The following is a 27,261-nucleotide window of genomic DNA, read 5'->3' on the forward strand; positions in this document are numbered from 1 at the left end:
TGCTTTCTCAGTAGAGGCCCAAGTTCTTTAATTAAGAGTCTACTGCTTGTCTTAACTGCATTAACAAAACCAATAGAAATCATCCTACATACCTTAAAATAATGTTGAAAATTATTTTGAAATAAACCCAAGAAAATATGCCCCTCCATTACTCCTTAAAAACAAGTAAGAAAAAGTTGCAAACAGCTTTGCTTACCAGAGATTGACTACACTGGTCAACTCTTGTAAAGAAAATTCAGGGTCAGACTTTGGCCATATACATATTTGTAAGTAAATATGTATATGTCTAAATATCAAATGTGTCAATCATATTTAAGTTTTCCATCCCAAATACTTCTTTCGTGAGCTTTCTGAGGCTTTAGATGCAGTTCCTTGGTGTGTTAGTGCTTTTCTTACTGCATCTAGCCCTGTGCAAGGCTTCAAAATAATTTCAGAAATGTAAATGAGTCCTTTGTTAGAACCCGGAATAGAAAATTTCCCTAAGGGCTAAATGATTTACATTTTTTTTTTTTTCCTTAGGTACTGCTACACAATCTTAACTGCAACTCTATCTAGTAGAGCTTTTCGTACTATTCCAATTTCTTCCAATTACACCGTCAAATATTTTTTCAATTGAAAAATGCTCAAAATCACAATGATTTCTGTTAGTTTGTCTGAAATGAGACAAAAGGCTATTTTGCATAGGCCAAAACATATGTTGATAATGTTTGGTTACCACCAGACTTGTCTGGACTTCAGATGACCTGGAAGTGAAAGGTCTTATATCTCATTAATAATAATATAAGCTGTCAAATCCTCATGACCTAGTGTGTTCCTCAGCACAGGGCAGTAAGTCTGTACACTCAGCACACTACTAAGAAGTCTGGATAGAGGGTTTAACATGTTTAGTGCTCAAGCCAATGTGGACTAGCTACCCATTCTGGCTTGGATGGAAGATCAGCTCTTGTTTAGCAGTACTGCTTTCTAGAAATATTTCTATACTGAAGTTCAGAGTTGTTAAAGGTTAGAGCAGTGCTGGGAAGCTGCATCTCACTCAAACCTTCCTGGCACATACGCATGGTGGGGGGTTTCCTTCCACCTAGAGACAGATGTCCAAGAATAAAACATTCTGTACATTAAGACTAAGATGCACTAAAGGCAGTTAGTGGCTTTCCTTGGGTTTATTTGGATGAGTTGGTCAATCTTCTCATATAATGGAGTGAACAACACTTATTTATTCTTGCACGACTGTCATGAGATTGTAATTCATGATGGCTTATGAGTAAGTCAGATTCTGAGTTGATTGAGCCCATGCAAATAACCAGAAAGATGCCTGCCAAAGCCTTTTGTCTTCCCAAAATAAGCCAAAGCCTTATATCCTCCTATTTTTATTTCTTTTTTTCTTTCTAGAAACTGCTCTTTAGAGAGTAGCAAAAGACTTCATCAGGGATACTTTGTTTGGCTAGGACCTATTTGCTGTTGCCACCAGCCATATGACGAAATAGATGAAATGTGCTCCAGTTACAGAACATGTATCTTTCAAAAACTGTCATTAAGGCTAAATTCTGCTCTCGGAGGCACACAAACGATTCTCAGCAAGTCATTTGCAACTTCACAACAAAGAGAAGAGAATGTATTTCTAAAATCTAAAATTCATAAAACCTGAGTGGTTCAACCATTATTCTTTTTTCTTTCTCTTTCTCTTTTTTTCTTTTTTTTTTTTTTTTACTATGTATTTTAGTGCAAGATCAGTACTGAAAAAAAAAGTTTTGGGAAAGAATATTAATTATCTGTTAAAACATATTTCCCTTTGAGAATGCCAGCTTACAATATTAGAATACATCCACATTTCATTTGGAAAAAATCATCTACTAAGCAGAAGACAAACGGTTAGAAAATTTGCATTCTCAGGCTTTTAAGAGAAAAGGTAGGTATTTAAGAGCCCTATTGCAGTGTTAAAGATAGGAAAAGAGAGGAAAAGGAGAAGAGTTAGTAATATCAACTCACTACAGCAGATTTGATTGTATTATCCACAGATTCAAAATGTATTAGAAAACTGTTAAAATTGACTGGGCTATCTCAATTATTAGTTCTAACAGAGATGTGACTTGCCTCTTGAAGTGAACAGTCTGGGAATAAAAGGAGCTAAAACTGAAACAGAAAAATGTAAAATATTTTAATATGTAAATGCTAAAACAAGAACAACATCTTCTGATAACTCATACTGTAAGACAGCTAAAATACTGCTTTTGTTAAAAATCTTGATGCAAACTTAGAAGTCATAATTCTAAGACTATAATAACATGGAATCTGATTTTTATATTTTATTAAAATGCTACTTAATATAATGAAATCTGCCATTGCAACATACAGAATACCGAGGTTATATAATAAAAATATTCAGGCTATAATTATTTAAAAATTCTCCATCCCATATGTAATTTATCAAGGTGAACTTTACATTGATTTGTGCCACATGGTTGATGAAAAACTATAGAGTGTCTGAAACAAAAGGTATGTTCAGATAACTTTGTATAAACAGTCTCAATCTGTTTCAAACTTTCCCTTTTTTAGTTTTACCTTCACAAATCAAAATATTGTAATATTTATGTTCTCTTAATTGAAAAATTTCTAAAATCTAAGGTCTCATAATTTTAAAAGGTGCCTTAGTTTCATGGAATAAACAATATTAAATTGTTTTAGTTAAATGCGGGCAATCTTAAATCAATTGAAACCCAGTTTATAATGATTTTGCTTAGTTCCTATCCCTTACTGAGACAATCCAAATCGTTGTAAACCACATTTCAATTGATTTAAGCTTTAAAGTTAAATTGGAGGCATATCTGAGTATAGAAACTCCGATGTGTCATTCCACTCTGAACAGTAACTAGATATATATGATGCTGTGAGATACCACAACTTGGCATATATCAAAGATTTCCGGATCACATACACTCAATCTAAATAACTCTTTAGAATTAGACAAGAATGGACAGTGTGGTTTTATCAAGACCTGGTCTTCAGAGCTGTCAGAGCTACTATATGCATATTTAGTTGGAAACACTGTTCTAAGAACACATTTCTAAGAAACAGTGCTTCTAAGAATTTAGCCAAAGCAGTACTGAGTTTTCCTTCTAAAGGAGAATAGGACACTGATCAAGTTATTCCAATAATGGTACTGCTTGATGCACTATTTTATTGACTGAAGACAACAGTGTCTCAGCAATGGTTAGCTGCAGATTGAAAAAGCAAGCAGATTGACATATTAACTGTTATAATCATATACTGAAGGTTGCTCCCAAGCAACCAAAAAGCATTTACTTGCCCCCTCTGCTCTGCTCTAGTTTCAAAGCATTAGACTAACTTTCATGTAGGCTTTTTTTCTTTGCTTAACTTGCTTTTTTTGTTTTTTGTTTTGCACCCCCCCTTTTTTTTTTTTTTTTTTTTTTTTTTTTAACCATCCATTTATAATCTTATCCTTGCTACAAATTTCCACTATGGCATCAGAAGAAAGTACAGGAGCAAAAATGGCTATTCTAGTAATTCAATTATGCAGAAAAAATCCTGAGACATCACAAACCTTCCCCTTAGTGGACCAGTTTAACAAATATATTCCTAAGCAAAATAACCTAAAAAAAAAAAATCATACTGCATTTCACAGTTCTCACATTCTTATCTTGTCTGAGAAGAGATTGAATTTTCAACTCATGAAAGTATTGCCTCAAGACAAAGCTGTAACAAAACCTGTTAGAAGACAGATAAATCTGAGACCTCACTGTATACCTTCACCCAGGGAGAAAGGACCAGAAGGGCTCTCTCAAGTATATACACACTGAGGAATTATTCCCAGCTCATATGCTAACTAACAAAGTTCATAGCTTGGTTACAGTTTTTCCTTCTTAGTCGTTCCTTACAACAGGCAAGTTTTTCACTTGCTGTGGCAGATGGGTTGAGATGCCACTTAACTCCACTCCTGAGAGAAGTGGGTGCCAGGAGTTGCTCAGGTGTCTCTCCACAAGCTGTGTGGCACTTGAGATCAGGTCATGAAAGTGCACAATCGCTCCCTGACTCACAAAACCTGAGTTGTGGAATTAGTCCTCATCTCCGTTTTAACCAAAAGAAAAGAGACATTCCACAGTGGTTTTACAGAATTTTCAACAAGTCACAGGCACTAGTAAAAGCTCTGAGGTATTGCTCTTTCTCACATCTCTGCTGAAAGACTGGGCAATAGGCATATGCTTTGCAATCAATTCCCCTAGTTCATAGAACTAGGACATCATATTAAATCTAGAACACAAAGAATCTGTTCACACTGTAGTTATATACTTAGCTGTCAATATTAAGATGCTAATCACGAAGCTTAAGAAGCAACAAGTTTAAAAGCGACTTTTGGCTCATACCTTAGATGTAACGAAAAGCAGAATTACCTGCAAGGTTGTCAATCTCCTTCTCTTGGAGCAGGCTAACAGCATCATCATCTCCTTCCAGCATAAGCTCTGTTTCTGCATTTTGATTTACCACAGCTTGACTTCGGAAAGTTTTCTTTGACTTCACTACATCCTCTTCAGTGCCTAAAAAAGTTACAAATGTTGTGAATTTAGCTGAATAATATTTTAAATATAAACCAACCACAGTCAAGTAATAATAAGGTATAAATCATCTTTATTGAAAAAGGAAGGAACATTTTCTAAAACTTTATCAAGGTTTACAAAATATGCAGCTTTATTCTATCTTTCAAAATATATCTTGAATAAAATACAAACTGTTTCACAAAGACTCTCCTGCTTTTAATAACTGCTATTTACTTTATGTTCAGTGTTGTTCCATTAGTTTTCTATCTGCAAGAAATTCAGCAGGAATTTATTTTGGGTGTCCTGACTGCCCTCTGAGAGCTCAATCCACCTACTCTAAATTCAAAGAGTTGCCTTCAGAAATTCAAAATCTGTCATCATTTTTGTCTTAGCAATAGGAGGGACAGGATGGTGAAGTAGGAGATGGCTTATTTCAATGTACAAGGTGTGCTATGCGGAGATTCAGAAAAGACTGAAAAAAGACAAGCACAGTGAGGGAACTTTAGTGTGCATCTGCGTGTGTGTTTTTAAGGAGCACAATAAAACTGTTGGTGTATGGGCATGTGGCAAATACCTCAAAGGACTTCACAGGTAAGTCTTACCCGTCCTTCTTGCTTATAACTGACTTTTTCTGCTCAGACTGATGGTTCCTTACAGCAGGAGATATACCTTCTTAGGTTTTGGGAAGGTCCTACTAGCACTTGCCATCATTCGCACGATGTAAAAATTAATCATAGTGTGGTCAAATGACAGAATCATAAGTAGCTTTCACATAATAAATAGCTTTCATGTTCCCCTTTGTGACATCCGCACACTGTTTCCTTCTTAGCCAGGGAGAGGACATGAGCTTTATTTTCAGTACTACAGACTCATAGCAGCCTTAGGCAAGAAAGCTTTCTGTTTTTTTCCTAAACGGAAAACCCTGCATCTTCACGTTAGGCCATATAAGGTGTGGGCACCTCCAGTTCTATCAACCAAGAAATAAAACTCAAACATAATTTCTCCTTTCTGTATGATAATTTGGAATTTGTCCTCCTACTAAGCTACAGAATGATGGGTGAAATATGAGGAAAACCAGTCACATGTAGATTTTGCTTGTCTTCTACAAAGCCTTAACATGATTTAATACTATTATGGCAGATGTAAAATGATGAAGGAAAGCCCAGTAAGACTCCTGGCCTCGTATTAATACAGGACAAGTAAGAGGAATATAGCAAGCAGATAGGTCAGTGGAGGTAGATGCGTGGAATGGCACTGAAGTGTCAGGCAGTTTTGTTACTACAAACAGGAGAGTCACATACAAATAAAAATGCTGGAGGCATATTTTTCTATGAGTGTGTTTACTCTGTTTGAAGATCACTGTTAGCATGGTGGATATCAGACTCTACTACAGGCCGAGACAATCTCATGTTTTACGTTACCTAATATTAATCTTATATATAGAATTGCTATTATCTCAATTGCTATTTCTGAAACTACAAAGCAGGCAAAGACAAACAAGTAAGCAACCCCCCAGTTTTTTTACCAAGCCCAAAATACAGGACAGCATCTCTAGTCTTCCTGTTTGCTGCTCTCTCCATTAGGACCATACTGATAATGACAGCGATTAAGACATTACCAATATATACTAATACACTGTTTTGTTGTGTCCAGTTATTAGGCTCATTATCTCAATTGCATAGGTTATTACTTAGTACACTAAGTAATTATTTACCTGATTTTTTTCTTTTTTCTTTTTTCTTCCCTCCTAATTCACAAAAAAGATCAAGAATTGCAGGAGTTTGGAAAACCAGAAAGGAGTAATGTGCTGTAACCAACTTTCAGTTTTGTTATATCAGAATTGTCCTGAGTATTTAATTGCTAGATCAGGATCTTGTTACACTCGTGTTTACTGCAAGGGAGTTTAGCATCATTTGACACAAGTAATAGCGCCTGCTGTGAAGCATTTGACACTAAAAGAGACCGGGGCCTCAGATTAACTAGCAGGAGGGAGCAAGGAAGCATGAAAATACTGTTCTCTTCCTTTTTGGTAGTTCTAGTGAGTGTTAGGAAAGTTTCAGAGCTTTATAAAATGTGATAATCTTCAAATGAATTACTTCAGAAATACTAACTTGGAGTAATCATAGAGTCAAAATTTCTGTAGTAACTGATTAGATTAGTGACAGTCTTTCAAAATTATTTATGCATGAAGATGTATTTTTAAAATTACAAAGAAAATAAGTTCAAGTCCCAAATGATTACCAACACTTAAAATGCATCAGAAGAACCTGTAATTTAGTGTAGTTTAAATCCCTTGTAATGAGGGTTCCAGTTACCAGATTACAGAAATATTGCCAGACACCGATGTAAGAAACATGGTAGAGTAGAAGGCACTAAATTAGTTTGGCAAATTTGGAGATTAGCAACAGGACAAATGTTTCTAAAGTCCATTCTGGTTTATAATATTAAACATACATTTATCTAAAAGAAATATAGTAAATGGCACTTCTTTGTCTTTATGGAAAAGAGCTCTCACTTGGCTGTTGTTTAAATTTATCACTTTGTTGAGTGCACCTCAGTTTTGCTGTACTGTACCCAACATTTATCTAAATGAAAGTGTACGAGACCCACAGTTGCCCTTCAATCACTATATCCTTTATGAGTTAGAGTTCCATTTATCAAAATTACAGCAAGAAGAGTAAGGTCTCACAGGGCTGTCTCATTACAAGGCTTGTAAACACTGTCCTTACAAAGAAATGGTTTAACACCTAACAAATCAAAAAATGATTGGGAATAGAATTTATTTGAGATCATCTATCTTCGGAAGACGTGCTGTACTGAGTGCACTTCGTGGCCTTTCTAGCCATTCATCAAGAAATTAACAAGCAAATACCACAGACCACCAGATCTTTTTGGATCCTGAAATGTGAAATATATTCAAAACAGATCTGTCACAGATGTTCTATTTTTATATTTCAAGATGACTTCAAAAGGTTTTAAAATAAGAGAACCTCTCCAAATGAGAGAAAAAGAAAAACAACTTGTCCCTTTAAAACCAGACAACAAACTGAATAAAAAATTATATGACGTAAAACTATGTCTAGTATTGTTAACAATGATATAAAAAGGAGAGACAAATAAATGAATACTTGATATTTCAGTGTGTTTGGGGGAAAAAAAAAATCAAACCTCAAATGATTTTTTTTGAAAGCACTGGCAAAACGACTATGAAATGAAATCCATTTCCAGATATTCCATTTAAAACTCTTTTTAGGATACAAGGAGTTTGTATTTTAAAGACACAGTATGGAATTGTACTAATGTCAGTTCCTAAGTCTAATTAGAAAATGTTTCAAATCCATTAAAATAGGAACAAAGTAAAATGAAACTAGATATAATTTCAAGAAAGCAACATTCTGACATTGGTGTATACAGTCTGGATCTTGCAGATGATATCAGTACTTGTCCTTATCAAGCTGCTTCTCAAGGGATATTTTTCTAGACTGGGATTTGGAAAGAAGCCTTGAAAAAAGCAGCTAGATATTTCTTAAAACTGTATTTTGCAAAGAATTCAAAGGAAATAAGTCACGTGGCTCACCCTGAAGTCCAGATGAAGTTCATGCCTTCTAATTTCTTGAAACTTGAAGGCTCTATCTTAAAGATACTTGAAAAGAATGTATGTATAAGACTAGATAAGCTATTAAAAAAAACCCCAAACCATCTTTTGTTACACCTGTTATCACCTCGATAATTTTTTTAGATGTTCATGTTAAAAACTAGCTTCCTACAGTAGCTTCAGAGTAACTGAAAAGAGCTCATATTTAAAAGAAATTAATCAACCACCACCCCTCTACAAAACCCCTACTTCCATGAGAAGGTATTTTATACGTCTGAAAGATTATATGAGCTTCACAGTAAAATTGTACACTATTGCCAAGAATTTACTAATCTCTCTTCCAGTAGCATTACTTTTCCTTAAACAGAAATTGTTAAGCAGACAAAAAAACCCTCATACCGAACCCCCATAAAAACCTAATAATTTACGAAGAACTGAAGAATCTCCTGTTATTTTGCAGCTGCAGCCTCTAGAAGTATTTCATATGGGCAATATCTAAACAAATTGGGTGTGTGTGTTCTTGTTATTGTAACACCTGAATTTTTGCCTCTCTATTTTCAATTAAGTCAACAAATTCCCTGTGGGGCTGTGTATGTCACAACAGGTTCTAGGGATACAATCTAAATTTCAAACACACTGTAACTGTCCAGAGCCACAAAAACGATCCTTAAATAAAATTTTAAAATTAGCAGTACAAACACAACATATTTTTGATTACATTTATGTTTATGTATGTTTATCTTATTAGATCTTACACCAATTACTACAATTTGGTTGAGCACAGGGAGTTTCCAGTTCCCTCTTTACTTCTATCTATTTATTATATATTCAAATATAGTGTTTTAAATTTTTTTCTCTCTGTATTTAGTATAAAATGAGGTAAAAAATATGGTTAATTTTAAGAAAAGTTTTCTACGTAATACTGTAACCAACAAAAGGAGACTACTGCTTCTTATAAAGTTGTTTCCATAGTTTACTTCAACGAATTACTGATAAGGCAATTTATGCAGTGAGTGCTCTTTGATCTTTGAAGAGAGATGGCAGAATGGAAAGTTAACCTCATTTTAATGTTACCTAAATATACTGACAGGAAATTCTAATGTTTCCAAACATCTGGAAATCTGCTTCATGGGATGGTGCTCTTCTTTTCTATAAGAAACCTTTTTCATATATTGTCTTTTACAGTTTTATGTGGCTTCTAAAGGAGCATTTTGACATAAGTAAAGTCTGTTCTCTTTACAGTAAAATGCTGCATTTAATTAAAACCTCTCTTCTGTAGCAGCTGAAGTACAGTGTTTGTGAAGCTTAGCTCTCCTCAGAAACTTTTAAGGATTAAGTTGCTTTTTCCTCCTTACAGATCACTGGTATGTACTGCTTTGTAGAACACTTCTTTTGTTGCTGGATTTTAATCATGTAAGGTAGTTTTTAATACTTTGTTAAATAAAGGAATTTAGAATTAGTTCCTCACAAGAGGCTACCTGATAGGTCATGATATGAACCACGAAATTATATTGCAGGTAAAATAGAATTTATCAACAGAGTTTGAAAAAAACTAAGCTTTTCCTTGGGAGTCATTTTTTGTTTATCAATCACATAAACAAACTTTTACAGGAAGAACTAAGATCATGTGTGCACAGAATTAGAATGCAACAGTACTTCCTACTTTTTTATTCTTCCAACAGTATTAATAGTCAAAAATACTTTGAAAAAAGTTTCACTAGATAATCTTCCTGCTTTATATATTCTAACAGTTTAAACCCCTGCTTTCATTGCTGATCTTTACTAACTTGATTAGGCACCGGGACCCTTGCAGCAGTCACAGTTATGGAGAGCAGCTGCTTGGGAGTCTGTAAACTGACCTCTACAAAACCCAGCAAGATTAAATCATTGACATGGTGATCACTCCACCCCAGCCTAATATCCTTCTGCAGGGCTACAGAGCCAGCCCTCCCAGAACTGCATTCACTCCATGGGAAACACACACCAGGTATCCCTGGGTCTACTCAGGAGACGGCCTTCTGGCTTTGAGTAGCAGACCGGTGCTGGCATATCTTGATGAACTGTCCCCACCTGTGTCTGCTACAGTTATTTAAATTGCAATGTGTTTCTGGAACTGGCAGCTTTGACTGGCATATAATTTAATTTCCCCAGAGAATCAGAGAAGTGACTGTTATTAAAGAAAGTCTGTTTTTAATAGATTTAATAAAAGCCAGAGGAATCTAAATCATATTTTCATTATTAAGGATCTTTGAAGAAATGAGGGTGAAAAATTCTATGAATTCTAGAAAAGTCTATGAAAATTGCATAGAAATTAAAAATTGCACAAATTTGTATTGGAAATCACTTCCATGAAAAGTAAAACCAAATTATATTTTTGTTATCTATAATAAATACCTTAAAATTTAATCACAGACATTCCATAAATTTTTTCTCCTATTTTTATATGTACTATCTGACCAAATGATCTTCTTTATGTGAGTCATTTGTAAGTAAATGCTTTACTGTTGTGTATGTTTTCCTCTTTAAAAGTCTCAGATGTTCTGCATTGTAAAAATGAGACTGACACAAACTATGCCAATGAGGAGACGGAGAATATGGGCAAGGCCAAAACGAACACAATTCTCAGATGAGGTTGAGGGCTTTTAAAACAATAAGTGCTTGTAGTTAAAGTCAAAGTGTTGCATATTAATATAAAAAGTTCTACATAAAAATAAAGATGTAGTTACCATGTTAGGCACTTGTTCTTTTTTTTTTTTTTTAGTTTACAGATAGGAAAACAGATTCCAAGTGGTTACAAAATTAATTTTTAGAAGTTGTCACTATTAGCATTATATTTATTTCAGATTTCAGATACTCTGAGCATATGAGAAAGGATCCTGCACTAATTCGGCACTGACTATAAACAGCCAGCGGGTGACAGAGTCAGATACGCCCAGTCCAGCAAACATTACAAGGCATTTCAGGCTCCTGAAGGGCAGTCTTCATTCTGACCGGAACCAGAAGTCCTTCTAATGGGAATTTAAAACACTCAAATGTTTATATTTGGATTAAGATGTAGTTTGCCACTGTAACTTGTACACACAAGAATGGATTCATATTTCATTACTGTTGACCTTTACAAATCTCTGTCAGTTTGAGATGCAGCCTCTCAGTGCATACTGTAGTTTGATAAATTGCTGAAAGAACCCAAATTATCTGATACACCATGGATCATTTAAACAGGCAAAGATGATATACAAGAAAAATAATCAAGAGCAATAAAATTTTCCTAACTGTATTTCCAGCTATTTTACAGAAGTACAGTAATAGCTGAGAGGAAAATAACTACATCACACCAACAGTTATTGCTCAGTGGAAAGGACATCAAGGACACTTGCAAGTAAGAGAATTGGATCAATATTAACGCGATTTTCATTTCATGCTTCCCCAACTCCAGTAAGCTGACAATATACTCTGATTATGTGAACTGCCTCTGAGTAACATAGAAAAGGTTATTAGAGCAAGAGGTGGAAATGGAATGCACTTTTTATATTGACAGGTCTGCTAATAGAGTGTACTGATTTTCAAAGCTGTGCAATGCATTTTCACAATTTGGTTTTGACAGCAAAAAAGAATTTCATTTATCCTTAATTCAAAATATTCACATGTATGCAAAGGTTTCTTAAGACAGGCCACAGAAGAGGGTAAACAAACTATTTCAATAGGAAAAAGTAATTAATAAGGTAAGAAGCAAAAGGCGATTGAATTTAAAAATGTATGGCGTGAGAATGAAATAATGAAATAAATCTGCTAAACAATGCATTCTATGCTTTTGAAATAGCATCTGACAAAGCGCTTTTAAGATAACGTATAAGTGAAAAATACATCATGTCTTAACATTCAGGTCTGGATTATGTCTGGAAAGTTTTAGATTAGTTCTGAGTTTGAAATACCTAACTCAAGTACACATTCTCCAGGAAAAGCCACCTTCTGACTCTAGCTGCTGGCGGAGCTTAAAGACAGGATCAAAGTTGTTAGAATTCTAAAGAGGCACACCGCACACCAAGGAATTGCGCCCACATATGCTAGCCTCGATTTTGCTTCCTGCTCATGAAAAAATTCTAACTGAAAAAGCTAATAACGATAAAGCCTTAGGAAGAAATTATATGCTCTTTGGAAATACAAATGCTTGGTGTATGCTAACAGCTCAAAAGCAATGCAGTGGCATGTGAGAAATGTGATCTTACCTCCTGTACTGGGATGTTCTACATCAACACTTCAAAATCTTTACCTAACATTTAAAAATTAGAGCCTCCAACCCATGAGACTGGTCCAAACTCCAATACTTTTTAGAAAGAAAGATATATGTGTAATACTGTGGTCTGTCTTCTAATTTCTTAGTTCTCCCTCTCTGTGGCCAAAGCATGGTCAATTATGTCTTTGCTAGAAGGCAATTTTGCCCCTCACCACTTAGGCTTTTGCTATCAGATCCAAACAAGATCAGCTCTTTGGAAACAGCCATTGTAGAGAGACATAATAGGACAGCTAAAAATTTAATTCTCTAGTGCAATGAATGAAGGTGTAGGGAGTAAGTTTAAAACTATTTTATAGTAGCTATAGTAATTCCAGTAGTTCGGCAACTGTTTTCATTTCTATAGAGACTACTTATTTGCAGAAGAAAGCCTCAATAGCTCATGATCAGTGCTTCAAGAGTCCCATTTGCCAACATATGTGAAATGATTTTTGCTTTCTAGAATGGTAATCTTTTTAAATGAAGTTCTGCTCTTTTGAGACATAGAGAAGGAACATCTTATGCAGTCTTCACACAGGAAAAATCTCCTATACACAACATAATGTCTCCTGTAACTGTTTCTTAGAAGGACTGTCCCCATTATATATAAATAATAAATTTGCCAATATAATAATGTCATTAGAACATCTAGATTTACTCAACAGTACTTTGTCTTTTACTGTGCACAAATTTCATTTCGTTCTCACATAGAACAGCACATCTTTAGAACTGGCATACATAATTTTCACTTCAGCAGCCACAGTAACTGGTGGGAGGAACTGTTTCTATTTCTGTGTAGATCAATGCGTACAGCAACACTAGACAAAGGGTAGCACCCACAGGATATACACATTTGTGAGGCAGCAGTGTGGACCTAACACTAGGATATTTGTGTTTAACTCTTAGTGCTACTAAAGGACTATGCTCTAGTAGCAATAGACAGCATTTCTGTTTGGGCCAAGCTGCTGTAAATACATAAGCTCCTTCAACACAGCAATTATCTATCAATAGCAATTATCTATCAAAATTATCTATTTAGAGAGCAATTATTTATGCAATTAAAATCAAAGCTTCGCTAGTTACTTGATTTAGGACAGAATCTTACTCTGCTTTTGTTGTTTGTTTATTTTTTTAAACTATATCTGCAGTTATAAAAGATCTTTGTTTCACCCAGATGAAAAGTGAAGCAGTAGCGGTACACAAAATATCATTGAGATTAAGCAGATTCTGAGGGTCTACCATTAAAATAGCTCAATGAGATAATCAACAAGATTTTCAACTTTTTGCCTCTGAAATAAGTAAATGGTAATCACTGCCCCAGGTAGAAAGCCTGTGTGAGTATTAAGGAGAGCTAACTCACAGAAATCTTAGCAGCAGTCAGCAGTAAAGAAAAAAAGGAGAGCAGTATTTTATTTCACTTTCCATTTAGCTGTCGTGTGAGGTCTGTGATGTCTTTCATTCTGCTTCATAAAGATTGTAAGAGAATACAAACCTTCCCTCAACTGCAGGGATAACTGCAAAATGTCTATGTCTATGTTAAATTTGCAAGCACTAGCAACAATATTTTCCATTCAGACTGGAACTGAGATGCTATTTAGGCGACATGATCAGCTTTTTTAAGGGCATGGGATTGAATGACTGGTGCTATATGGCAAAAGAGACACCAATAAAAACACTCTACAAACATTAAGCATAGTTCTTTCAGCCGGGTAAGTTTATCTATTGTAGATGATGTTCAGGGCTTTACACAAACACATTGGCAGATACACGTTTTAGGCATACAACAGGGGTAAGAAAACAGTTACGTAATGATGTAGCATACATAATATGGAAAACAAAATTGAACATGTAACTGGAAATGTGCATAATATGCTGGCTGATAAAATTCTTAACAAGGTGTCTCTTCCTTGCCATGCTGGTTAGTGATATATTTGAGAACTTTTCCATAAAATATATTTGGGTTTCAATATGGTGCTTTCACTAAGTATTTCTGCTTCCCTACCTGTACCTTGCACAATGCTGAAACTCATAAAACTTTCCAGTTTGTTTCACTACACTGCTACTTTTTGTGTGTGTTTCAAAGCAAACAGTATAAAATGAGTAACATAAAATAAGTGGTATTGAAGAGCTCACAGTACTTGTAGGAATATGGAATAACCAGGGCACACATACATAATGTGTACAAATCTTACTATTTACATAAAATCTCTATGATAATTTTAATGTGATAGAATAGAAATAGATTTTCTGTGGTAAATGTAAAGCAGTTCAATGTAAAAAAATCAGTAAAAATACTTAGGTATATTAAAATATATACTGTCTCCAAAAATTAATTAATTTATTTTTGTAATCTAGACATACTGGTTCTGTTTGCTTTGTGAAAGACAAGGAGTCACCTGTCGACTTAATCTTTACCTTGCAAGTAGACCCGAGGCTCTCAGAACGTGAGCCCACTGCCTGAAAGGCTGTCATGCCTCCTACTGGCTGTCAGAAAGTAAAGTCTTTTTAAATCTATACTATGATCTCCTAATTCTAGGCTGCAATGGTTGCTGCACTGCTGGCTCTCCATTCCAACCATGTGCTTGGCAGGCTGTCCCAGCCAGGTCTTCATTAAACACCTTCCTCCATACAGGCAGAAATGGAACTTCACCTTGCATTTTTAGACCCATGTCATCCAGCTTTGGCTTCTTTACTCAGTTATGTGTGTTATTAAACACTTGTTTCATGTAACAAATTACACATATTTCCACTTACTAATATACGAAGTGGAGAACAGAGACCTGCAGTCGAGAAGACATCAAGAATAAGAGCGGAGAAAATGTAAAATCAGAATATTTTTGCACTTCTAACTAGCCAAAGATGATTTAGTGCTGTTACTCCTCAATATGGAGTCTTAAAGCACAGAAAATAGGAGGTAAGAAAAGCACACAGTAAAACCTGAGTCCCAAGAGCTATATTCACCCAGCTGTGAAAGGTGTCCCATAGGACTATTATTAGACTTTCACTGAGAATGTTCTTCCAAAATGTTTCTGAGATGCACTGAATATACATGGGTCAATAACTTCTTTGTCAATCAGCAATAGAACTGAATTAATAGAAGAAATACACCCTTCATGTGAGTTTGAAAACATTTCATGTCATAGTAATTTAAGGGTTTCAGTAAGTAAATTAATTTTGCAGAACAGACTGATATCGTGTATTCTTTTCACATGACAATGTAACAGTGGAAGGGAGAAAAATGCAGCTAGAATTCTAACACTCGCAATGGTTGCAATATTTAGGTCTCAGGAATGGTTTTGCAGGCCAATTTGATTACTTCAAGAACATTCTGGAGTCATACGCTTTCAGATGAAGCAGCGAGAAACAGAAGTAGTTAACTGCTGATAAAAAGCCAGAAAGTTCTACAGTAAAATCTATTAGCTCAGACCTGTAACAGTAGCTAAAATTTGGTCATGCCAGCTAACCTGAAAATCTCAGAGGAAAGGCATTTGAAACCAATACAGAGGTTTTGAAGGAAAACAGAAGTTTTCGTATTCTATTTGGCTCTGTGAAAAGCTTGAATAAGAGTCAATATCGATATTCTGACATTCAAGATTTGAGGAAATAATTACAAAAATTCAACTACTTTATGAATCTGTACTTAAAACTTATTAAAAAGCTGCCATAGAAATTCCAATGCTAGAAATAGTATAGAACAGGAAGCAGATATTTAGAGACTGCAGAAGACTGTTGGGATGCAATTGTAACTCATTTCCGCCACCTAGCCAAACAGCAGAAGGCCAGACACTGTTCGATACAATTCAGCACAGCAGTGCGCAGTACTCTACCTAAGCAAATTCCATTACAGTTTACACCTTGAAGGTGTCTTCCATTACATTACAATGGGTTATAAGAACGAGAATCATCATAACAGTAGATATATTTAATGAGAATATACTTACAATCTGGGGGTGGGGGAGGGCTAAGAAGTACTAGAAAGAACAAGTTAAATCTAGTATTTTAGATTTAATTATTCTCACAATTAGGGTTTTGTTTTGCAGATCCTTCGAGTAACACCTGTTGCAGGATCTTATTCCTGGACTTTCTCTTAACAAATTTCATTTTCATCTGTATCTGACAATTACCATGTAAAATATTAAGATGACACAATTATCATGTCATATTTTCCCTATAACCCTATAAGATGAAATATTTGGAAGTTTATTTGGAGAAGCAGTGGATGGCACTGTTGGGCTACAATTATAAGGCTGTAGATGCAAATCTTAAATTGTTATACTTAAAAAAATGCACAGATTTTTGTGACTCCTTCAGGCACACAATTCGGATGTAAACTGATTCAGAATACATTGGAGATTCCACAATCAGTGTGCAAGTTAGCTCATATACTGAGCTAACTTAAACAGAGGAGAATTAGGTTAGATATAAGGAAGAAATTCTTTACTGTGAGAGCGGTGAGGCGCTGGAGCAGTTTGCCCAAGGAAGTTGTGAATGCTCCATCCCTGGCAATGTTCAAGGTGCAGGCACCAGTATATGCTGGGGCCACCCAACTGAAAAGCAGCTCTGTAAAAAAGGACCTGGGGTTCCTGGTGGACAGCAAGTGGGACATGAATCAGCAATGTGCTCCTGCTGCAAAGATTAATGGTATCCTGGGCTGCATTAAGGAAAGCATTGACAACAGGCTGATATAGAGATCTACTGAGCACTCATGAGGCCACACCTGGAATGCTGTGTCAAGTTCTGGGCTCCTGAGTACAAGAAAGATATGGACATACCAGAGAGAGTCCAGCAAAGAGCCATGAAGATGATGAAGGGACTGAAGCATCTCTCATATGACGAAAGGCTGAGAGAGCTGGGACTATTCAGCCTGGAGAAGAGAAAGCTCAGGGGAGATCTTATCAGTGTAGTAAGTACCTGAAAGGAGGGTGCAAAGAGGATAGAGCCAGGCTCCTTTCAGTGACAGGACAAGAAGAAACGGGCAAAAACTGAAAAGAGGAAGTTCCCTCTGAACATTAGGAAACACTTTTTGGCTCTGATGGTGGCCAACCACTGGCATAGGTTGCTCATGGAGGCTGTGGAGTCTCCACCTTTGGAGATATTTAAAAGCTTTCTGCAGATAACCTGCTCTAGTTCTGGATAACCTGCTCTAGTTGGTCTTGCTTGAGCAGGTCCCTTCCAACCTCAATAATTCTGTAATGCTATGATATGTAAATCTGCATTTCTTAAAAAAGTTTTACAAAGATTAAAGTAACTTGTCATGGATTGCATTTCTAGTATTAATCAAATTTTTAAACCCATGAGAAATTACATAAGATCAGTCTTGAACATAAAGATACAAATAATCTAGAGTTTTAAAAATATTACTGAAGACTATGTTCTGGCAATTGTCTACTTTAAGGTCTGGCTCCATTATAAGAATCACAGAATCTCTGAGGCTGGAAAGCACCTCTGGAGATTGTCTACTTCAACCCTCTGCCCAAAGCAGGGTAAGTTAAAGCAGGCTGCCTAGGACCTTGACAAGCTGGGTTTTCGATATTTCTAATGATTGAGACTACTCAACTTCTCTGGACAACCTGTTCCATTGTTTGACTGCCACTACAGTAAAAAAAAAAAAAATTATGTTTAAATAGAATATTCTGTATTTCAGTTTGTGACTGTTGCCTATTGTCCTGTCACTAGGAAGAGAAGTCTGACACCACCTTCTTCATTCTCTCCCAACAGATATTTATAGACAACTAGATGACTCCCTTGAGCCTTCTCCCCCCTGAGCTGAACAAGGAATATCTAAATAATATCTGGATCAGTTTAGAAGTAAATATAGAAGGAGCCTACAGAAAGATCTACAAACTCAACTCTGACAGCAAATCTGTTCAGATAGATATAGTATAGAAAGCAGTATTTTACAGACAGAACTGAAAGCATAATTAGGTCTTTAATCTCTTACATGCTACATACAGAATGCTCTCACTGCAGATACACCTACAAAAGTAACTGGTTTTTATGCATCTAGTGGCCCTGCTAGCAAAACTCTTATAAGTGATGATTCGGTATCAGTTGTCTTCAATTTGCTTTCAGTTCTGCACTAGTTACTAAAAAATACAGCTTTCTTAAAGATATGTCTGCAATTGGCATTGTTGAAACAGCTCTGGAAATATGGTAGGCATTTTCAATACGTACAGACAAAAGACAGGGTGAAGATAATGCAGTTAGAGGGAATTATGAAGCTAAGAAGTAAATTAATGTTTTTAGATAGATACAATTTATGCAGAATTTATTTCACAATCTTGAAATTATTGTAAACAATGGTGGTATTTTCACAAACAGAAAACAGTTTAGCAATGCCAAACTAGTTGTTAGCAATGTCATTAGTGTCATTAGTGTCATTAGTGTCAAGAACCTAATACATCAAAGTGTAGAAACCAAAATGCAGGATGTCTGGAGATGAAGACTAGCTTTTAGGTTAATCTTACTAGATTAAGGCGTTTGATTTTACAGCAAAGTTTCTGAAGAGAGATGATGAAATTGACATCTCCGGTCTGTGGGACATTTTTATTTCTTAAAATGTCTATCTAAAAATGTCAAGTTTGTTTGTAAAACCGACTTAGTTTTCTGGAATGACATTTGATGCATGCCAAATTAAACCAGCTTCTTACTAGTTTCTCTGGAGTCTCCTTCCTCTATCTTGTTCTAACACTGGCTGAAGCAGGCAGGAAGCCCAGCAGTTTAGGAGATGGAACTCAGGAGCTGTGGGAATCAACTGCCCTGGACTTCTCAACGCTGAGGGGTTGCTTCAGAGCTACAGTTACTGAAAGTTCATCTTGCTACATTTTTCTTTAATACTGAGGACCCTCAAAAATTGAATCTTCCTTTAGGGACATCCAGAATCCCTGTTCTGAAAACAGTCTCTACCTTGAGTATGGGTTACCATGGATTTCAGACTTCCAGTTTCATAGCAGGGAACCCGCACAAGGTAGTGCTTGCCTGAAGCTAAATGTTCTGTGAATATAAGTCCTTCAGCAGCCTGAAGGAATCCTGCCTGCGATTCTTTGAAAGTCTATCAAAATCCAGCTGCTTTTATGGAAGTGGATTTCAGACTTGAACATTTCAGATTTCAAACCCTGATGCTTTTTAATTGTTTATATAATGAAACCATATTCCTGATGATGGGCATGCACAGCATTTGCTGAAACTAACAAAGCACTAATGACAAGTCCCTGAAGGAGCCACATACAGTCTGCTTCAGCTAGAACCGCTCTTGAAATAAGGTTGCTCATTAGATGTCCAAATGCATAATGGAATGAGTAACTTAAAATATGCAAGATCAAAAGCAACTGCCATATTGCACATGTAAGACATATCTACAGCTTTGTTTCAAAACTTGAATGTATTATATATTACATTCCAAAGGCTTTTTTTCTTTTATAGTTTTCTTTTTCCTATTTTTTTTTTTTTATTTTTTTCTTTTTCACTCTAAGGATTCAGGATCTGTCACGATAATCGGCTTAACAGCCCAAATATTCTTGAGCACAGACACTAGAAATATTTGACCAGCTTACATACATATGTTTAGAACATGAGCACTGAGTTATTCATATTCATTTCCTCCAGTGCAGACTAGAAAATGTGGCCTTTCTTGGACACCCTCTATGTGCAAATGGTTTGTGGACCACAATCTTTAAAGACTGAAGGACCAAAGCTTGATAAATTAACTATTTTGCTCTTAAGATGACCTCTTTGGAGCAGTATTCTGTCTCATTGGCAGGGTGGTACAGTAGTGTGTCATCTATACTAATCTCCAATGACTAAACTGTTAAGATGATTAACTGGAAAAGACAGTTCTTTCACCACATGTACAGAGTCACTGTGAATGGGGTCATATCTGCATATGTCATGCATTTATTGGTAGTAAAATTTGGGGAAGTAGAGTTTATAAAGTTTTATACAATCTTTTTTTCTTTTTTCTTCCTTTCTTTTCAGTCTACAGTTTAACCAATTACATTGAAATACTATCTAAATTTAAAATAAAAACTGTTTAAAATCCATTGACACTATAGAATTAAAATATATTGACACTATAAAATTAAAACTCTACTAAAAGTTTCCAGATAGTTCAAAATCCCATTAGCTTGCACTTTGATACTGCAGGAAGTAGTATCCCTTCAGCTTCACAAAAGGGAGAAATGAATCTATATTTTTATTCAAGTAAGAATTTAACTAAAACAAAAGGGTGCAGCAGATGATGCAATGCTGAACTAATTATGTTTGCATTTTAAAACTAGATATGAAAGTAATTTTAACAGATTACGGACAAATCCAATGCCTAATACCAAATCATAGAAATGGAGGAGACTAATACAAAGGCAAAATTTCTCCAGTACATCTCCTGTAAATGCTGCTATGACTTGACTGTACCTACAGTCTCAAAGGACAGCTAAGTATTTAGCCATAGGAATAAGCTATAATTTTTCAAACAGTTGTATATAGCCATAGAAATATGTTATAATTTCTCATTGCAATATTTTTACTAGTCAGGTACTTCAAACACATATATATATATGTGTGTCTGGAGATGCACACACGCATACATATATGTATGTATATTATATTTTATCAAACCCAGACATCTGAACATGCATACAATGGCTGACTAACAGACTGTAGTTAAATAGAAGCTTCCTCCACTTGCCCTGTAGTAGACATTTTTGAGAGAATACTATTTCCCAGTAGTAGATTATACATAATGTTTCCTCCAGGAAGAAGTCACTTATCAGCTAAAATTATAACTTTTTTTTAATAATCTCTTAAAGATAGAATTTATCATTTGTTGCAACTTCTCTAAAACAAACATACAGATAACATAGCTTTCATTTCCAAGACTCTTCTATTTCTTGATGACTGCAAGTATTATATAATTACAGTATCCATACATCCACCATCAACTCTGATTTAATGCTAGAGTGACCGTAGAACACTTTTTTATTTATCAAGGTCATATCTTGATGGCTGCACAAGCTTAGATAAATCAGGTGTTAAGCAGGCACATTTCCAAGGTATCTGGAGATTCTCTCATCTGCAGTATTCAGCATATCTTATTATTTACTGCCAAAGAAATGACTGATTAATTTTGTCATCTTTGCTCTGTGATTTTTGCTCAGCTGAAACTGTCTGCCCTCTTCTGCAATGCCTGATCAGACCTATTTAAGCTGATGCCTTTGACCGTAGACACTGAGGAGCTTGTTGACTGAAGCTTTGACTAAACATTCCTCCATCGCAATATTTATGCACAAAGTCCTAAATGATAACTGACAGTCAATGTAGATAACAAAAACTTGTGAGATGTTTCCACTATTTTACTGATGCTCAAAATAGCTTTACTTGTATAGAGGTATCAGTCAAGATGAAAAATTGCTATTAATATAACAAAAGCCTAACAAATTTTGCTTTGATGAATGTTTATTTCTCACAAACCAAATGTCTGAGGTCAGGAAAAAAAAATGAAATCTGTTACTGGAAAACTATGCAGTATGATTTTTTTAAAAATGCTTTAATTTCTTTCTGTAGTGTGATATCATGCTTAGTTTTGGAAGCTAGGGGCATTGTACTACCAAACTGTTCCAAACAAAATTATCAAAACAAATCTAATAAAAACCCCCCACAATGAAAGTTAAGCCCTGTGGAAAAAAATCTGCCTCCAGCTCTTTATTAATCACATTCCAACACCAGAGGCTAAAAGTACATCAAACTGCACCAAATCCTTTTCACATGACAACCTCATAAATTATTCAACTCATTAGTAACACCAAGAGGCATAAAAATAACATCAGTGTTAAGGATGTTTTCCTACAGAGAAAGGTCAGCTAGAAAGTTTTGGTATTAAAATCCAAAGGCTTAAGCCTCTCAAAAGTAAGTACATCTAGATAGAATCCACAAATTATAACTTTAATGCATGCTGCTTTAAAATTGCAGATGTTAATTTAATACATGTCAAAAGTTAGAATGATTTATTTTAATTCTGCATTCAAGACAACTTCAGTCTATTGTGATTTTCACGCAACCACTGATGCACACCACCTCTAAACACGCCTGAACTTTAATTTTGCTTTGTGTTGAATGCATTAACAGGTGAGTAGAGTGAAATTATACGGAAACAATCCAGTATGAAACCCCTTCAGTTTTTCTGTTTCTTTTGCTTGTAGCTTTGTCTTTCAAACCAGCTCTAGTACTAGGCAGCTGTCACCTGCACTAAAATACTAGAACACAGAAACTACACAAATGGAGGCAATCTCTGCAACATGCTGAAACTGTTTAATTGCAAGTTGTATTGTAGTTCTCACAAAAAAACCACCCTCAAACAAAACCCAAACCATTTCTAGCATCCTTTGAGTGCAATCTTATCCCAAAGATACAGCACTCCTGCTTTAAAGGCATGAAACAAAGTCCATCTAAGTAAATGGAAAGTTACTGTTATTTTAAAAACAGGATAACATCAAGGCTTAAAACTTTGTAATAGCACATAAATCAGATTTCTTCCCGCTTTAATGCTAGTTTAATATGAAAATTTGAAAATACGTTTAAGTGTTTTTATACCTGTATAACATGTAAAGCCCATGATTTTGATTATTATTTGCTTAAAAAAGCAACACAGCAATTAGCACAGTTTTGCATCTGCCTTTCATAAGATCTGTATTTTGATGTTTTGGAAGAACATGGAGAAAATAATCCTCTGTCAAATATGAAATACTATATACTAGTGGGGGAAATATCTTCCTTAATCCAACTTATGAACAGTTTATGACTGAAGTCCTGCATATGATAGTCTTAATGATTAAATAAGAATTAAATTACACTAGCTAATACAACTTTACACACATATATTAATTTATATGTCTAACCTTGTTTGAATCCCAGCTATTTGCCTCAACAACCTGCAAAGTTGGTGCAGGTCACACAGAGTTAGGTTTACATCTATCATATTCAGAACTTCTGGAAACATTAGCCTTTGGCTACAGATCGGCTGAAAGGTACAACTTGCTTTGCTCAGATTACTTCAATTTTTTACTCCTAAATGCTAAAGAAACACAGTATCTTTTTTTTTCCCCCAGTACTACCAACTTAAATAAAAAAAAAGAAAACTGATTGAAGAAAAAAGAAGGACAGAAAACATACTGATATTCTTTAAAAACCTCCTTTCCTTGATATGTTAGGGAGATATCCCAGCTTACACATGAGAAATAAATTTGCTTTATACTTCTGGAGTACTCAGATTTAGTCTGCTGTACAGAAGTCACTAAACATATGAAACTTATAGATGATATAATTTGTAAGCATGTTCCTCCTTCCTCTTTTGTACTTTAGCTACCTCTCCAAGTAAATCAAATGTCATCTGATCTTTAAGTTCCTAGAACCTCCTATGTAGTCAGTTGACTATTCAAAGTGTAAGTATCCTTAAAATAATGATTTTAAATAAGTTCTCAAATATTTCATGATTTGCAAAAGAAAAAAAGTACTTTTGACTGAGATTATGCATGCCAGGATAAAACTTCTGATTGTATTTAAAACCAGTTAATTCCTCATCCATGAAAAGTCTCCAATGGAACTATTACAACACATAAGTTTGATGGCCTAACAGTTTCGTCCTGTCACTCCAGAGAGACAAGTTCAGTTACTTTTACCAGCGTCTCAAAATTAGTGTCTGGGAATGCTAGAGAGGTATAATGTGAATCTCTTGGGGATCAGATAATTTTACAGCTGACAAGCTTAAGTCTTCTGGTTCATTTAAGTGCAAGAATTGGAAGAATTCCTTTTCTAAGAATATGTTGTCCTAGGAATTCTCAGCATTGTCCTTAAAAAGCAAGAGACATGATTCTCAGGGATTCATGGATATAAAGATAACATCATAAGCTGTATTTTTAAGCAGGAGTTAGTACTGACCATATTCCACAGCAGCTTTTAGGAGAGCATCAGAATGAGTAGACCCAAAAGCATTGCGAACAAATCGCCTCCGCCGGCGCAAATCGTCTTCCCAGTAATCCAAGCGCCAGAAGTCATGCAGTTGGCTGTGAAAGAACACACACATTAGCACCTACTACAGCTTGAAATGTATTTACATACATTCTAGTGTAACTTCACTGCTGCTTTTCTATCTCAGGAATACAATCTTGTAAAAACATGTATTACTAAAACATACAATATTCTAACGTTTCTTTATGTGCATTTATATATTATAAACGTCAGCCCTGCCTGTCTCAAAATGTTCTGCCTGCTGCTAAAAACATTAATCACACTGAGCCCATTAACAAATGCAGCATCAAATTACAAGTATTAATGGCACAGCTTGCTTTCTTTTACAGTGTTTTTAACAAGGCTTGTAAATCATAGAATGGACCTCAGTGCAAATAGTTTGCAATTTAATGACTATGGTCCCTTAGCAGGCTGAACTTAGAAGTATAAAATATTACCCACTTGAATTTTGTGGAACTATGATTAAACTAATGTGCTGAAATATTCATTGAAATAATTCCCTACTGCCCCTAGCAACCTGAGAAAATTGCAATTTTATTCATTATTAATACCACTGAATTAGAGCAGCAGAAAAATTCCACCATGTGGTAATTGTCTTGGTAAATTATTATGCCAGCACTAACAGAGTACTAGGATGATTTTATAGCTTCCAGCTAATACAAGCCATTAACAACCATGGCCTTCTTTGCATTACATTGCCTTTTTACATTCAAAAGCCATACTAAAGTTCTGTAGAATGATAGAAGCCATAGTTAATCTATATTCAAGTCAAAACATATACACATATACAATCATCCGGTATTCAACTTCGGTTCTTAAGAAATTACCATCTCCACTTTCAGACAACTTCTTGACCTTATCAACACTAACATCTCCCACATCAATTTTATAAGTATGCTGTGAGATATTTGGGCAAAGCTGTATTTTAAGCCAACATTATAAAAACTTTTTGGATCACTACCAAATACCCAGAATGTTTGTGGATGCATCCTTAACATCAAACTCTAAATTGAACACACAATACGGTTAAAATGATTCTACAGATCATGACCTTTCATACCGTAACTAGGGAAGAACTGCTTTAAACCAGTCATTTTCAGTCTCTGCAGAACCCTGGAGGTGTGTGGTCAAAAGGAAGATGAAAAAATAAAGCAAAGTTTTCAACTCATAAGTATGGGCTACATCTTTGCTAGATTTTATTATGTGTCACTTCAGCCACTGTTTTCTATATTGCCTTCATTTTGAGAACCTACATGCTGGTAGCCATTTCCAGAGAAAATGCAGAAGTATGCTATAATGTAGAACGGACCTTTTCATTTTTTACAGTCTTAATCCCTTTTTTTTCTCATGCTTGCATGAGTTCTTGTCCAATTTTACTAACTGCTGTCGTAAGACCTGGATCAGTTCTGGAGCACACAGCACCAAGGGGAGTGGATGTTCCAGCATACCTTCTAGTTACTTACAAATTTTCAGAAGCAGCACACCATAATATTTAGTCAGTGTTGGGCTTTTATGAATTCTGAATGACATTTTCATTATATGCTTCTTGAGTCTGCGTGAAGATCCTACTTTCACTGCTGCCTTGCAGAGCAGGCATTTTACTTATCTACAAGCAGTGAGGAGGCAACTTCAGGAGTTTAGTGGGAGCTGCTTCCTCACCAAGAGCAATTCAGAACATCTTGTGTAAAGGTGAGGCAGTGACTTTGAGCTCCCATGGTGGGAAGATGCAGCATTAATGGCCTGGCCTGCATGCTATGAGTCAGAAATATCTTGCTATCCTGAGCACCAATTATCTTTTGCTAAGTAAAATAGCCTACTTTGGTTTTGTGGTATGGTACAGTTTTTGCTCAGAGATGTCCTGTTAGCCTGAAGTATCAGTCCATCATTTTTCCTCCTACACTGAGCACTGATTAATTTTACTGTGACTGCTAAATCCTCTTGACCCTTACAGGATATGAATGCAAAAATGGGTAGATAACTGCCCCATGATACAAGACAAAGCTTAAAGACTCCTTGCATACCCCAAGTCTACATCTTAAACTGATGACTTCAAAGATAACCTAGAAGTTTTTTATCATAGTGATTTTTTTTAAAGGCTTTCCCTTTTTTAATTTTAAAAACTTTCCCTTTTTAATTTCATCTAAGAGTAAGTAATGATGGAACAGGAGCAAAGATATTAAAGAAAACACTTTAAGCACAAGAGTTCTCTGAAATCACATTTGTCTCCACAATATTAATAAAAAAAGGCTGTCAGGTTGATAAGAATGATATACAATTATGTAAAAATTAAAAACTTTTAATGAAATTAAGAAATATTCAAAGACTAAAAAAAATTTCATTTTTAATTTGTTCTGTGTTTTAATCTGGTAATCCATTAATTTCATTAATCAGCTGAAGAATAATGTGTATTCTCAGCTGAAAGTAAAACAGGTCATTATTTTAATGAAGTCACTATTTTTTAAAAGTCACTATTTTAAGGAAGTGCTAAGTAAAGAAGTGATGAAATTGTCAGAGGATAAAGTCTATTTTGGGGATCCAAAAAAGGTCCAAGCTCATCAGAGATCGAAGTCTGAAATATATAATGATGGTGCAGAATAAAAATTTAGAGATAATAGAACACAAACCTTATTCCTAATCACAAATCATATGGCTTTTTAAAACATGACTGAAGTTCTTCAGAGGGTTTTCTACAGGAGTCTATCCCACAATGATATTACATACTTCTGGGTACTAAAGGATGGTATCTGAACCTTGAGGAAAAGTTTTCTGAATCTTAACCAATTACTCTCTGATTTACCCTTATCTCTTCGAGCAACATGTTTAATAAA

The 27,261-nt window shown here is 35.3% G+C and overlaps 1 protein-coding gene across 7 annotated transcripts in view; it reads right to left on the minus strand.

Annotated features, from left to right (window-relative positions):
• NBEA (neurobeachin) overlaps positions 1-27,261 on the minus strand; it is a 508,722-nt gene that overhangs the window by 165,192 nt on the left and 316,269 nt on the right. For all 7 annotated transcript variants that reach the window (XM_030475974.1, XM_030475972.1, XM_030475969.1 and 4 more), the window contains 2 exons: positions 24,344-24,468; positions 4,407-4,550 (listed from right to left, as the gene is read on the minus strand). In XM_030475974.1, coding sequence (XP_030331834.1) covers positions 4,407-4,550; positions 24,344-24,468 — 269 coding nt within the window. The remainder of the gene's footprint in view (positions 1-4,406; positions 4,551-24,343; positions 24,469-27,261) is intronic.

This window comes from Strigops habroptila, chromosome 2 (assembly GCF_004027225.2).
Source record: "Strigops habroptila isolate Jane chromosome 2, bStrHab1.2.pri, whole genome shotgun sequence".
Lineage (NCBI taxonomy): Eukaryota > Metazoa > Chordata > Aves > Psittaciformes > Psittacidae > Strigops > Strigops habroptila.